The sequence below is a fragment of the Trichosurus vulpecula genome, chromosome 1, assembly GCF_011100635.1.
Source record: "Trichosurus vulpecula isolate mTriVul1 chromosome 1, mTriVul1.pri, whole genome shotgun sequence".
In the NCBI taxonomy this organism is placed as follows: domain Eukaryota; kingdom Metazoa; phylum Chordata; class Mammalia; order Diprotodontia; family Phalangeridae; genus Trichosurus; species Trichosurus vulpecula.
The window spans coordinates 166795542-166810186 of record NC_050573.1 but is presented as its reverse complement, the minus strand read 5'-3'; the positions used below and the strand labels follow the sequence as shown (position 1 = coordinate 166810186).

At 35.1% G+C, this 14645-nt stretch overlaps 1 protein-coding gene across 3 annotated transcripts in view; it reads right to left on the bottom strand.

Moving 5' to 3' along the window:
• The window catches only part of EXOC2 (exocyst complex component 2), a 228324-nt gene that overhangs the window by 138710 nt on the left and 74969 nt on the right, over nt 1-14645 (bottom strand). For all 3 annotated transcript variants that reach the window (XM_036755919.1, XM_036755909.1, XM_036755926.1), the window contains exons 8-10: nt 6476-6621; nt 6263-6344; nt 4919-5021 (exon numbers count right to left, since the gene is read on the bottom strand). In XM_036755919.1, coding sequence (XP_036611814.1) covers nt 4919-5021; nt 6263-6344; nt 6476-6621 — 331 coding nt within the window. The remainder of the gene's footprint in view (nt 1-4918; nt 5022-6262; nt 6345-6475; nt 6622-14645) is intronic.

Sequence of the window (14645 nt, the reverse complement as noted above, 5' to 3'; positions counted from 1 at the left end):
TATTTCTTCCAGATTCCCACTCTAGCACTCTTTCCATTACATCTTCCTAGGTCTGAAATCTTTCACTTCTCCCTCTCTCACATACCCACATGCTATCATTTACCAAATCTAGTCAAGTGTATCTCCACGACATCACTCACGTCCAGACATATACCTCTACTTACTTGCTACCAGCCTGGTTTGTTCCCTCTTTATCTCTTGCTTTGAATATTTTAGCAACCTCCCTAACCTGTCTCCTTGCCTCAGGTCTTTCTCATCAACAACTTATCCTTAACACAACTGCCAAAATAAACTTCCTAATACACAGATACCTAGAGACAGCAGACTCTTTTTGACTGACTGACTGTTCTGACCGTGTCACTTCCTTACTGAAAAACCTTTAATGGCTTAGTACTGCTCAAAGGAGAAAATACAAACTTCTCCGTCTTCCTTAAGATGGCTCTACCCTATCTTACCAACTTTATTTCACATCATTCCCCTTAAAGTACTCTTTGTTGTTATTCAGGCATTTCAGTTGTGTTCGACTCTTTGTGATCCCATTTGGGGTTTTCTTTGCAAAGACACTGAGCGGTTTGCCACTTCCTTCTCCAGCTCATTTTACAGATGAGGAAACTGAGGCAAACAGGGTTAAGTGACTTCCCCCCCTCCCTCGGGTGACACAGCTAGTAAATGTTTGAGGCCAGATTTGAACTCAGGAATATGAGTCTGCCTGACTCCAGGTCTCTATGCATCTCACCACCTAGCTACTCTACATTCCAAGCAAATGGAACTTTAGTTGTGTGATGCAGTCAGGATATTCATTAGGGTTTCATCCTCATGAGAAATTCTCATTGTGGACGATCCCTCCATTGTTCCAGAGACTATATGGAACAGCCAAACTGGTTTTCTTGCTACTCCTCACAAGTAACACTTCAACGTCAATTTCTGTGCCTTTGCACAGAGTGTTTCCCCTTTCTGAAAGTACTCCCTCCTCATTTATGCTTAGAATCCCTAAGGTTTTCTTTGTTTTTTAAAGATCAACTCATATGGCATCTACTGCATTAGACCCTTCCTGCTCTACCATGAACTACACTAGTGCCTTTACTCCCTGCCCCTGGAAATGACCTTAGATTTATTTAGTATATATTTGCATAGACTTGTATATGTATGTATATATAAAAGCTGCTGAGCTTTTCCTGCCCATCCACAGACCAGCATCACCTACTGTCACTTGAGGGAACCACAGACTGCTCCAACCCAACTTCCACTGCCCTACTGCTCAGTTCCCATCAGACACAGTTCTCGCCTTCCCTCAGTGGAAGGATCCTTCACCCCATGCCACTACAACCCTTGGACCTACTTTCCTCTAAGTAGAAGACCAACTGTCCTGCCATCATTCCTCAAGGTTCTCAGGGCCCTGTCACTTTCCTTTCAAAACCTAAGTAACACCTGGCCTTTCCATCTAACATGAACTGAAAATTAACATAAGCTCCCCTTTATGTGTTGTCTCCTTCGATTAGAATGTGAGCTGCTTGAGAGCAGGGACTATCTTGATAATATTTGCAAAGCACTTAGCACAGGGTCTGGCACACAGTAAGTACTTGATAAATGCTTTCCATCCTATAGAGGTTGTATCCCCTGAAATAGCTAACATTTATATAGTGCTTACTATGTTCCAGGCCCTGGGCTAAACACTTCACAATTATTATCTCACCTGATTCTAACAACCCTGAGAGGTAGGTGCTGTTACTATTATCTCTATTTTACAATCAAGAAAACTGAAGCAAACAGAGATTAAGTGACTTGACCAAGGCTATATAGCCATTAAGTGTCTGAGGTTGGATTTAATCTTGGGTTTCCAGGCCTAGAGGTCTATCCAGTGTACCACCCAACTGCCTTAACTTCTTTTTTTTTTTGGTTTGCTTTTTTGGGGGGCAGGGCAATTGGGGTTAAGTGACTTGCCCAAGGTCACACAGCTAGTACATGTGTCAAGTGTCTGAGGTCACATTTGAACTCGGGTCCTCCTGACTCCAAGGCCGGTGCTCTACTCACTGCGCCACTTAGCTGCCCCCTTAACTTCTTAACTTAATCTCTCTGGGCCTCAGTCCCCTCATCCATAGACTGAGGAGAATAGATTAGGTAACCATGATGTTCTCTTCTAGTTCTAAACCTAGAATTCTATGGTTAATCATTTTTTATTAAAACTACTTGAATAAATGAAAAAAAGGAAAATAAACTGTACAAGTCAAATATGCTATAATGTAAGAGTTGCCATCCCTACCTAGAGTTTTCATATAATTTATGCATACGTACTTGATAGAATATATTATGTCAATCTAAATGGGGAGGCTTTTGCATTTCAAAAGTCATTAGAAAAGATACATATATTGATAAACTGCTTCTAGCATCTCTACCATTTAAAGATGTTGGGGAGGTATGCAGCTATGCCTGCCACATACTTGACTTGAGCTTTTCATAGAATAATCAAATTAGAAAGGACAGAATTAGATGAGAGTTGTAAGAGACCTTGAAAATCATCTAGTCCAATCTCTTTGTATAATAGATGAAGCCAAGAAAGGGAAAATGACTTGTACAGATCAGAGAGACAGCAAATAACAGTGTCACAGCTAGAGAATCTGTCAGGTACATTTATTAAATGCCTACTGGGTGCCAGGCCATGGCATTCTTAGCATTAGAGACAAGAAAGGCAAAAGCTCTGGGCCTTATGACTAGGTATGAACAATATCTACCAAGGAATAAGGCAGGGGCGAGGTTTTCTCAAAGGGAGGGCACTAAAACCAAGGAAGACTGAGAAAAGCTATGACCTGAAGGAGGGCAGGGAAGTCATTGGGTGAGATGAAAGGGAGAGTGTTCCAAGTCTGGATAATTATTAGCACCTAGTCAGAAGTGGGGGCACTTAAATATGGGTCTTCTGTAAATAATTTCAGTATTCCTTGCACTTCTTTATTTCAGTTGATCCATGATCTCTTCAATACTCTTCACCAGAGCAAATCACAGTCCCACCATAGGAAGAAAAGGCATGAATGAGCTGTGATCTTTGCTTTGCCATACCTTAATATGTTTGATATATTGTTCAAGACTACCTTCAGGTAAAACTATATCTAAAAAGTCCAAGAAAGGTAATTTGCCTTCCTTGTAAAGGTTTCCAGAGAAAAACAAAACTACAACCTTGTTTAGTAATTTTTTCCTATTTAATGATAACCATAAAAAAAAAAAAATTCTTCCCCATATCCTTAATTCTTAAGCTTAAGCAAGGCATTTCACTAGATTATTCATCTCTAGGTTATATTTTGTTTTTTATCTTGTAAAGACATAAGATTTATTTTTCCATCTTTTTGTAAAGTGTGTAGGACGTGAAGCTACATCTTGTGACTATGAATTCTGTTGCCTTTGGGATCAGCCTGAAGAATAGATAATGAAATCTATGTTATGACATGAGGGATTTTGGCATCTACAATATTTATCACTCACCCCAGATTCCAGTGTACAGAATTCTATCATTAGATAGATATTCTCATGAGAGCCTCTGATTTATAACTTTAAAATAATTTTGTGAAGGGTAACCTCATAATTTAATGCGAAAGTATTAGTGAAGAGCCACAATGACAACAACAGGAATCAAGGCAAATTTCACCAACTTCCCAATTGGACCTATGGCCAATCTTCCTTTACTTCAGGTTCTGTCAACTTTTGTCAACCAAAATACTGATATACCTTTCTTAGAGCTTTTGTTCTGCGATATATGAAAATTATAATGGTCCTCCTATACTTGTAAACTATGCATGTCTATCCACATATCTGTATGAAAAGTGAGGGAGTTATGATAGCTATGGTTCTTTCTAGATCAAAGTTCTATAAACTCTATTAATTTAAATTGAGTAACAACTCAATTCTGTAAGAGTCAGTTCTAAATAACCTTTAATTTTGGAAGTTGGAGGAGGGGTAGGGAAAGGATGGTGAGATTTATTTTATATTTCTATTGTTTCATTAAATGTTAAACACAGAATGACAATTCTTAAACAGAGAGATGATGAGATGATAAGTTTATACACGTTATGTTCATAGTGTCCCACAAGAAAATATGCAGAAAAATGCTTACGACAAATAAAACAAATATATTTTGTACCTTTCTAATAGTCCCGATGTGTGGACCCAAATTATAATCATGCAAATGCTTGCCTTTAGAGTCTTTTACTTTTCTTAATCTTCTTATTCATATTAGAGATCCTCTGGCCCATGCCCTCATTTTATATCATTTGTCTCCCCACGCAGAAGCCATGTTTCTCTTTGGGTTGACTACCCACATATGTTTTGTTTTCTGAGGTTAGCCTTTTGCTAGCATTAAATTGTCTGTTCTGTGTTGAGAAAAGCTTTTCAACCAATTATTAATGGCATACCACTATGGCATGAAGAACTGCCTAGCATGCTGAGTTATATGCCAGGAGCCTTTATGGTGCCCATAAAGCAGAACACTGCCATCAGTCTTTAGGACTGAGTGACATGAAGGAACCGTAGTGGGGTAGGAATCCAAGTGGCCTATACTCTGGGGATATATAGGTCATCTTTCCTTCCTTCCCATGCCAGCAGATCTCTACCATTTTTAAAAGTGAGGTACGTGTTTATGACCCCCTAAAATATATTAGTGTGCTAAAGATGCAGAATCGGGAAAAAGCATATTAACAATATAAAATATAAAATGTTCCAAAAGAACTACAGCAGTGTCCCACAATTTTTCTACTTTTATTAGTTGGGCAATGCTTCCCTGCCAGTGTTTTCTATTTCAAGAATACACGTGTCTCCTAATTCTTATGAATTTAGCTTCAGGGGACAGACGCTATGTTCACTATCACACAGATGTATTTATGTCAATCACTATCTGTGAACACACAGTTAGTTAAGGTACTTTAGCAAAGGTCACCTTATATAACGTTTTTGGTCATGTAGGGTAGATGGAGTCTCAAGCAACTTGTCCAGAAGTAGTTCCCTTAGGTCTTCAATCCGTGTTTCTACTTCAGCATAATCTATTAAGAAGGAAAAGGTAAAAGTTAATGTCAGAGAAAATGCATTGTGAAACACATTTTCCTGTGCTTTTAGAGACATATTAATCAATTTAATAAAGAAAATTTAATATAGACAGCTTATGAATCAAATTAAACTGTCCTGATTAAGTAAAAAAAAGTTTAATTTGCTTTTAAGGTCAGAATCCTTGGGAGCACATGGTTTTCTGAAGGGGGGAATAAGAAATGTGGTTTTACTTCTGTCATAAAGTATCTAAGATTGAGGCCAGCCAGTAAAAAGGTTATCTTTGAGAGTAATCATAATTGAAAAGCTTTCTCATTTTTCCCAGAAAAAATGGGAAAAATAATATAACATTTTCCCTGCACACTTTACAGGACTATGGTAAGGATTATATAACATATGTGGTAGTACTTTGTAAACTGTAAAGTGTTATAAATATATAGGTTATTGTTATTATTTAGTGACAAAACTCTGTGAAAGTTTAACCAATTATTTTGATTTTACATTCTTACCACTAAGCACTGGTGGATTTAAATGATTACAATTTAAACTCATTCTGACAATCAAGTACAAATATTAAATGACTAAGATAACGTTAAATTTTTCCATAATGACAGAACCAATTATAGAACTTCACTTCCCTGTAGTATAGATATTCTACCCTCTGGTCCTCAAACTCAAAAAAGCAATTTATTTTTTAAGATGATGCATATGACACTTTTCACACTTAAAGCTAATTCACATGGAATCGTAGCCTAAGGCATACATTACATATTTCTTTAGTGCTTACTTAATGAAAAAAGTTAATCATTAAAGATCATTTAAACAATGTCTATCCAGACATCTGAAGGAATATGTTCACAATTTCTTATTATTGCTATTTAAGTAGTTTTGAAATCACTAGAAAAATATAGCTGACCTTGGAATTAAAGAATCATGGCATAGAAGAGATCAGTTTAGCCCTAAGTAAGAATAATCACAAACTTACCGCCCCCCTCCAAAAAAAGCTCCTGCTTGAAGATTCCCATAATGCTACAGCTTAGTAAAATGCCCTAGTTAGAAACCCTGCTCCAGTTATTGTTTAAAATAGTTGTTCCAAATTCTAAAGAGAGCACCGAATAAATACATATAACATTCTTTGCACAAGTTAAAACACATGTAACATTCTTTGCAGAATTATAAGTTCCCCATTCTTTCTATAAAAGGAAAGCTGAAAACCTAAAAGTAATAAACAAATTCTTACATTTCTTGAAAACTTGCACCTCCGTTTTCCCAAAGAGCGACTTGGCTTTTTCATAGTCATTAATGACTACATCATAATCACCCTTTAAAATAATGTTTTAGAGACTGTCAGTATAGCTCAATAAAAATAGATCTAATTAAACTTTTGAAAAATGATAAATAGTATGCTTTTAAAATATATAAAAGGTCTGTATATGATGTATATACACACTACCTTTTGAATATTCCTCTCAATATTTAGAGGAAGGTTGAAGAGAAACTTAAAACGCTGAAGAACATTTAGCGCATTTCTGGTAGAATCTGCTTTGTCTTTTCGGCCCAAGACTTCTTGAAACAATGTATCAGCAGTGTTACTTGCCCCTGTTTCAAAAATAACAATAAAAAAAAATGTAAGAGAAAAATCTTCTTTTAATCAACAGAAAATTTATTCAGTCTTTGGAGTCAAAATGTTGTACGTTACCACTGTTTTGCATTCTTAAAAGTGTGTTTTTTCAAAATCAGGTATATTGAGAATATGTTATAATTTACTGAAATACAATTTCAATCTTGACTGCTTAAGCCTTAACGTGGTGAGAGCTCTATACAATTAAAAACCACATTTTCCAAACCTAAGTGCTTAATTTCACTGTGGTGAACTTATAGTTTATTTTAGCCGGTACTCTAAATTTTAGAGTAAATCTCAGTCTCTTAGGTTAGTTGATTTACATAGAATGTATCCTTTCTAGCATATTAGCAAAACTATAACAATTAAATTCCCTGAGTTTGATATTTAGATGTATGGCGATAAGTGCAATTGAAAAAACAGGCTTTTGAGGAAAGGATTAAATATTCATGTTGCTTAAAATATTTCATGCCAGGAAAAAGGTACAAATTACAAAAATTAGTTAGCTTAATACAATTTAATGTACAATTTTAAAGAAAAAATACTATTTTAAAAAACTGATAGCCCTGAATTTTTTTCACTTCAACAAATAGCTGGGCATTACACAATTCTCACGATGAATAAATCTCATAACTATGTGAATCACAATAATGAAAGAACTGCTTCACCAGAAATCCTAAGTAAAATTTATTTTGTGCAGAAATAGTTTAAATTTTTTACCTTATGAATTATTTTTAATTAGTCACAAGGAAAAAGGGAGAAAAGGTTAAACTGTTTTTGCTTGTTTGATCACTGCCTATCAAAACTTTCTACATTATCTGGTCTAGTGACTATACTTTAAGCAAAGATGAAAAAATTACATCAGTCTCACTGGGTGGCTTGCATGCCATATTCTCTAGTCAACACTGTGGGTGGCCTGATCATGTTAAAAGTCATCTTTGTAAAATAATTATTTTATCTAAATAATGTTGAAACTCTGTTGAAAATTTAAAGGTCTGGCAAGATAGCCATTTTCACCACACACTATTTCATGTAAAATATTCTGATTTTAATACATATGCATACGTGTGTATGTATACATGCCATTCTGCCCCACTCTCCAAATCTTATAAAAATGGCTAGACGAATATTTGAAATATGCCTAGGGCTAAAGTTTTTTCCCTTAAAAGAAAATTATGAAGTGCTTGTTTATTGATTTTTTTTCCAATATAAAAACTTCTTGAATAGCAGACATATAAATGAGCAGATGTGTAGAATGGGTTTTCATTTTTTTAAAAGTACTTTCTTTTGAGGATAAAACTAAACGTCACTAAGGATTTTTTCTTGGTATGATGCAGGAATTCTGTTCAAATAGTACAAGAGATCAAAAATACTTTCCTGTCATTACATAAAGTATAAATTATAAATTAACTTCCCAAGTAACCTGGAAATAAGTTAAAAGATTAAAATTTACTAACATTGACAATCAGTTTGCAACTACAGGAAAACTAAAAGAAAATTTAGGGGATAACTTCTGGCCAGAAAACTTAAAACATACAGGAAAATTTTTCAAAATGGACCCATAACACAAAACAAATTTAACGATCATTGTCCAATTGGCAGTTCAACAAATCTACATAATGAAAAATGAGGGTAGTTTATTAAAAGGCAAAAAGAAATTTGTAATACTAAAACGTTGAAAAATTAATGCTACCAGTTATAACTGAGTTCTAATCTTTTAAAAAATGGTAGAAACCACTGCCTGAGAAAATGAACATGACCTGGGTTTTGTGAACTTTTTTTTTCCATATCTCAATATATATGATGACACCACTGGATGTGTGTGAGAATTTTAAGGACGCTGCTAGAAGATGAAATATTATCTTCAAAAGAGTTTTCAATTTCAACTCCAAAGTGTCAAAAAGTGAATAGCTTTGTAGTGTTTTTTAAAATGCAACATGCCATATAAAGATGAAGGATTAGACTACCATTATCATTGCTTTCGGCATCAAAAATGTGAATATAAAATGAAAATATGTGTATGCCATCCTATTATCTTATTAAATTTCAGAAACACATTCCTGTATGGTAAAATTTTTGGCACCAACTCAAGCACTGACAAATTTAATTTTAGACTCATGTCACCTATATGAGCATACATGAAGTGTGTTTAAATCTCCCAAATAAGCATTGTGAGACCTTAGTCAAATGGACATTTTCTATTAAAAGCAATCACAGGTTAAAACAAGATTACAATTTATATTTGAATATCTTCTTTTTTAACTTTCAATATTTTCTATACATTATCATTTTATGTGGCACATGTTTATTCCTATTTCAGTGTAAAGAAGCAAGACTTAATTTATTTAAGCACTAGAGCATTGCTTCAAAAATTTTGTGCAATTAACTTCCTGGCTGGAAAAATCTTATAGAGTATAACCATATGCAGTTGAGGTTCTCAGGGTAAGGAGGGCAATTAGTATGAAGGGGGCAATCAGCCTTTCTTTTTCCAGTTAGAATTTCAAACAAATGGGCATAGTAGTGTTATATATGATGTACAAGTATGATGTACAAGTATTAGGTATACACTTACTTATACAATTATGTTAAAGGGCACAACATAAACATCTTATTATCTTTATAAAAGAGCTGCAGGTACAAAGCCTTAAAAGCAGTTCTTATTGAGTAACAGATAAATACAGGTACCAACTGAAATAGTCTTTAGATGTGTTGTTTTTTTTCTTTCCAGACTTTAGAAGATGCAACAGAAGATTCTGTAGCAGCAATGTTCAGACATTATGTGGGCTGACAGAGATCCAAGGTAAGTAACAAAGTTATAACTAACTAACCTTCTTGTCTAGGAGTTTAAACCCTCTGTTTGTGTGAGGGGGTGGGGGAGAGAGAAAGGGAGAGGGAGGAGAGGAAGGGAGGACAGAGAGAGAGACGAGAGAGAGAGAGAGAGAGAGAGAGTCAGACAGACAGACAGAGAGAGACAGACAGACAGAGAGAGAGAGAGAAAGGAGGGAGGGACAGACAGAGAGAAATGGAAGGAAAGAGGGGGAGACAGAGACAGAGACAGACAGAGGGAGGAAGGGAGAAAGGGAGAGGGAGTGGGAAAGGGAGAGAAAGAGAGATGGAAAGAAGAGGGAGAGGAAGAAAGAAGAGAGTGGGGGAGTAGGAAGTAGACTACATATGTATAATTATGACAATATAGGTTTGAAATGTGTGCAAAGGAGAGGTCCAAGCAAAGTATCATGAAAAAATCTGAGATTGGAGAGAAGACTTTCAGCTGGAGAGGATGAAGAAATCTTTCAGAGATGTGGTAATATTTTGATTGGGCCTTAAAGGGATGACATCAACAGATGGAGAGGGAAAAGGAGTTAAAGGCAGAGGAATCCAACTGCAGCTAAGGGAACTGGCATGAAAAAAAAATCCACATGTGTGTGTGTGTACACACACACACACACATGTATGTGTATATATATACATGTGTACACACACACACATATATATGAGAGATTTGAAATGCATAGCATGAGAATGGAAAGCAAAGAACAGTTTATTTTGGCTAGAATATAGGTTACATGACAAGGAGCAATATTAGATAAAGTTGAAAGACATCAAGATATCAGCTGAACCACATTCTTAATTGTGAAAAAGTAAAACTGTATTTGAATGAACATGCATCAAGCAGGTACTGGCTTTAATCAAAGGTAATATCTAAGTGATTGGCTTGGTTTTTTTTTTAAATCTCCTAAAAGAATTTTAAAACCTTTGCCTCTTAAAAAAAATTAAAACCTAATGGTAATTCATACTTGGCAGTAAATTTCATATCTAGGTTAAGGCATAGTATATTCTTTTAGTCAGATGATATTAGTTACGATAGGACAGATGGGTATTATGTGTATAAGGTAACATGCAATTATATAGAGCACAATCATTTTGACAACTGAAAATTTCTGCAAATCCATAAATTCTAAGTAACCCAAAGCTTTCCATAATAGTGTACCTCTTACCTATGAAAATGATGCTACTGATATATCATCTGCGGGGCACACAGTTTTTTTTTCTATTAGGGATAATAGGTTTACATTTGTCTAATGTGCACTCTTCACCTGGTCTTCATTGTACCAACAGCACTACGAAGCCGTGGTCAAGGACAGAGTCTAGAGCTGTGGAACAGTAAATAGCTGTGAATGTGACCTCACTTTCCTAAGTTAAATAATGCAAATAATAAAATTACAAAGCTAATCAGAAGTGCATTGATGATAAAGCAGGCATAGTCTGAGGAGCAATGAGTTTAGAAACTTCCTTCAATTTGGGAAGAAGAAAGCTGGAGTTGAGGGAAGAGATGATAAAGTACAGTAGTAGGCTTAGAAAGATTTAGGATGAAGATGCAGGGGTGTTTTTTTTTTAAATTAAGTTGAGATTTTCAGGGTGAGAAAGGTAAGGATGGGATACAGGGATCAGTGATAGAACTGGAAAGGAAGTTGACTGAGAAGACACAAAAGGGACAGAGTAAGGGAAATAAAGCTCTATGTACAAAGCTAAGAAGTGTTCCTCATGGTCTTTTAATACCTACTTATGATATGAGTGCACCAGACAACTGTTCCATACTCGCTGCTCTGGTGAGTGTCTGAGACTAAAGTAGCCTTGCAACTTGATCCTAAATCCCAACAGTCCTCTCTATTAGTCAACAAGATCCTTTATCTTCATCCTGTAATTCTCACAACTCCAGTTAACTCTGACAGCAACTATGAGACCACCAGGTGCAAAATGATCACAAGAACTGTTAACTGCGATAGAGAAATTCCAGCACTGCAGCTGTCATAACCCGTGGTAGGTGTGACAGCCTCCTAGATGGTTTAATCTGGAAGACAGACCTTAATAGCATTGGTGCACTAAGCATCTGAAGTGATCAGCTACATTTGCTGAGTAACATTAAGGTAAAAGGTACAGATAAAATACTCACATGCTCAGAAATCCTAACTTTCAAGAAAATCTAGTCATGTGACATTAAAGCTTTTTTTGGGGGGGGTGGGTGGGTTAAACTATAGTAGGTTCATTGAAAGCAAGTATTGTGCTGTTCTGAAATCATACTTTTATATCTCCTACGCTGTGCTCAAAGTATAACAATTTAGTATATGTATAGTATTTTATCTAAAAGAAAATGAATTTGAAAGCAAGTCAAAATAAACTTCATTCCTTAAACTACATTTTAGTAGATGATTTTCATGAGGTTCTATGGTTAAGAAAAAAAAATCATTACCTGCTGGCTCACCTTCTGGTAATGAGTCTTTTCATACCTGGCTAAGCTTGATTTCAGACCAGAGATATACAGTCAGTTGCTGCGGCCATACCCAAAGCCAATTAAGCTGAGGGTCACATCTCTATCATAAATCATGGGAGCAGCTAAAGCTAATAACTTAGGGTAAGTGAAGCAATCTAGTTATATACTAGGTCCCTTACCCCAGAGAGAGCTAAAAGATCAGGCAGCTAAAATGATCAATGTCACTGCTCAATGCAACCTCTGATGTTAAAGGAAATTTCTGTAACCCAAAGTGTCTAATGTCTGCCTATTTTAGATTGCTACCTTTGTAAAGGGTTCTGGCTCCTTTTGTTCTCATCATAAAACTATAAGCACAGCATTCAAGAATTATTCAGATCAATATATAGTAGTGGCAAAGAGAGTTAGGTGGTTCAGTGGATAGATGGAACACTGGACTTGGCATTAGGAAATTCTGAGTTCAAAGCAAGTCTCAAGATACTGTGACCCTGGGCAAGTCACTTAACTTTTCACAGCTTCAGTTTCCTTATCTGTAAAATTGATATAATAATAGCACCTGTTTCCTACGGTTATTGTGAGTATAAAATGAGATAACATTTTTAAAGTGATTTGCAAACTTTAAGTACTACATAAATGTTATTACTATAATAATTATTATTTGCCCAACTCCTTATTGAGCTTCAAGTGCCTTATGGCATTTTCTAGCACAGGACAAACGGAACTGTGGCTACATCACAGGCTGGCACATTACCTGTCTAGAAGCAACCAGTGGCACAGTGGATAGAACACTGGGCCTGGAGTAAGAAAGATAAGAGCTCAAATCCAGCCTCAGACACTTAGCAGATGTATAACCCTAGGCAAGTTACTTAATCTATGTTTGCCTCAATTTCTTTATCTGTAAAACGAGGATAATAATATGAACTGTCACCCGGGATTGTTGTGAGGACCCAATGAAATAATAATTGTAAAGTACATAGCACAGAACCTGGCACATAGTAAGTATTATAAAATTTTAGCTATCATTATTATTTTATTCTAGCATCATTTTAAGGTTGTTCATAAACATAATAAGCTTTGTATCTCCCCCTCACATCTAAAATGCCCATTATAAACCAATTATAAACTTCAAAATTTGAAATAGATATTTAAAAAAAAAGACTGTATCTAGGAGGGGAACTCTAGGGTTTCTCCTCATTATGGAATAACAAGGAGGTAAGAAAGAAGAAATTGCTAACATGCTTCTCTGATTTAGACGAAGTAGCTGACAAGTAAAGACAATAACAACAAAAATACAGTAATATTAATTATCCAGACCAAAAAAGTTGCCTAAAAGTTATCTATTTACTTCAGTTTCTTTTAACAAACTTTTTAAAAAAAACTGGTATAGCCAAGGTGAGAGTACAAAGGGAAAAAAAAAACTTTGCAAAAAAAATAAATGTTTCATTCTTGGCATAAAAGCAAGATGGAATGAATATGCCCTTCAGACAGAGTTGAAAAATGGACATGTCAATAAAAATTTTCTAAAAGAATTTTATTGTAATATACACAAAACCTTGAATACTCAACTGATAAATTGTGGATCTAATGGACTGGGATTCCCAACATTATTTTAGTAAATAAAAGCACAAAGAAAAGTTACTCAGGTTAAAAGAAATTTTTTTTTTAGTAATTTAGAGGGAACTTGTATTGCAATTCACAAAATAAAGACATTAGTCTGAGCAAGTTAAATTACATTCCCAAGATTGTTGGTTTGTTTTTTTAAATGGCTCTCATATAATGACTAACAGAAAGAATGAAGCATTTTTGTGAATGCTAATTTCCTCTGAGTTCTCTATGCTTGGTCTCCATTTCTCTAGTTTTAAAAACTGTTTGATATCATGATTTACTTAATCCTGCCAAAAGTAAAATAAAGTCGATTCTTAACTAAAGCAAATATCAATATAAATTGTCCATAGGTATTTCTAGAGAAATTTATTTTATTATAAAAGAATAAATAAATAATAAAAGTCAAAGGGTCTGACTTCAGTTTTCAAAATGAAAAATGCTGAGCAACAGACATATTTTAATGCTTAATGATTCCATACTTTCTTCAAAGGAGATCATTCCTCCACTAGGTAGAACCCAGCCCTCCTTATGACTTCTGCACTCTGCAACCAAGCTGTTGATGAGCTTTTCTGAATTTAACTAATAAGTTAAACCTTATATAACAGACAGTCCACTACTGGCCCACACAAAAGCCTTTATGGTTTGGTAATTCCTAACAAAGCTTGCATGATACTACTGATGGAGTCTTCACAAACCCAGGGTTACTGTCTCACTGATTGAAATAAGCCTTATTTATATATTATAGTATCTTTTAGCTATTACCTCTACTAATCATGCCAAATTTAGCATTTCCTGTAAGTCTGACAGGTGGATCCTGAAGAGAGGTGATATTTTATTTTGGGTTTTTTGATGTTGCTTTTAAAAACAAGTTCTGTATTGTCTTACCTCAATTCTTAAGAAATCATGCTGTTTTTATAATGGCAAGTTTTTCTGCTGTTATTGTTGCTTTTCTAAATCTACTTTTTTTTAGAACAAATAACAAGAACCAGTGGCAAACATTTCAGAGAAAATAATGTAGCTATACCAGAGCAAATATGGAAAGATGATAAAAAAATTCGATCACTCAATGTTGCGAAAATTGTGGGAAGACAAGTACACTAAGACACCTGTGGAGGTATTATAAAGCAATTC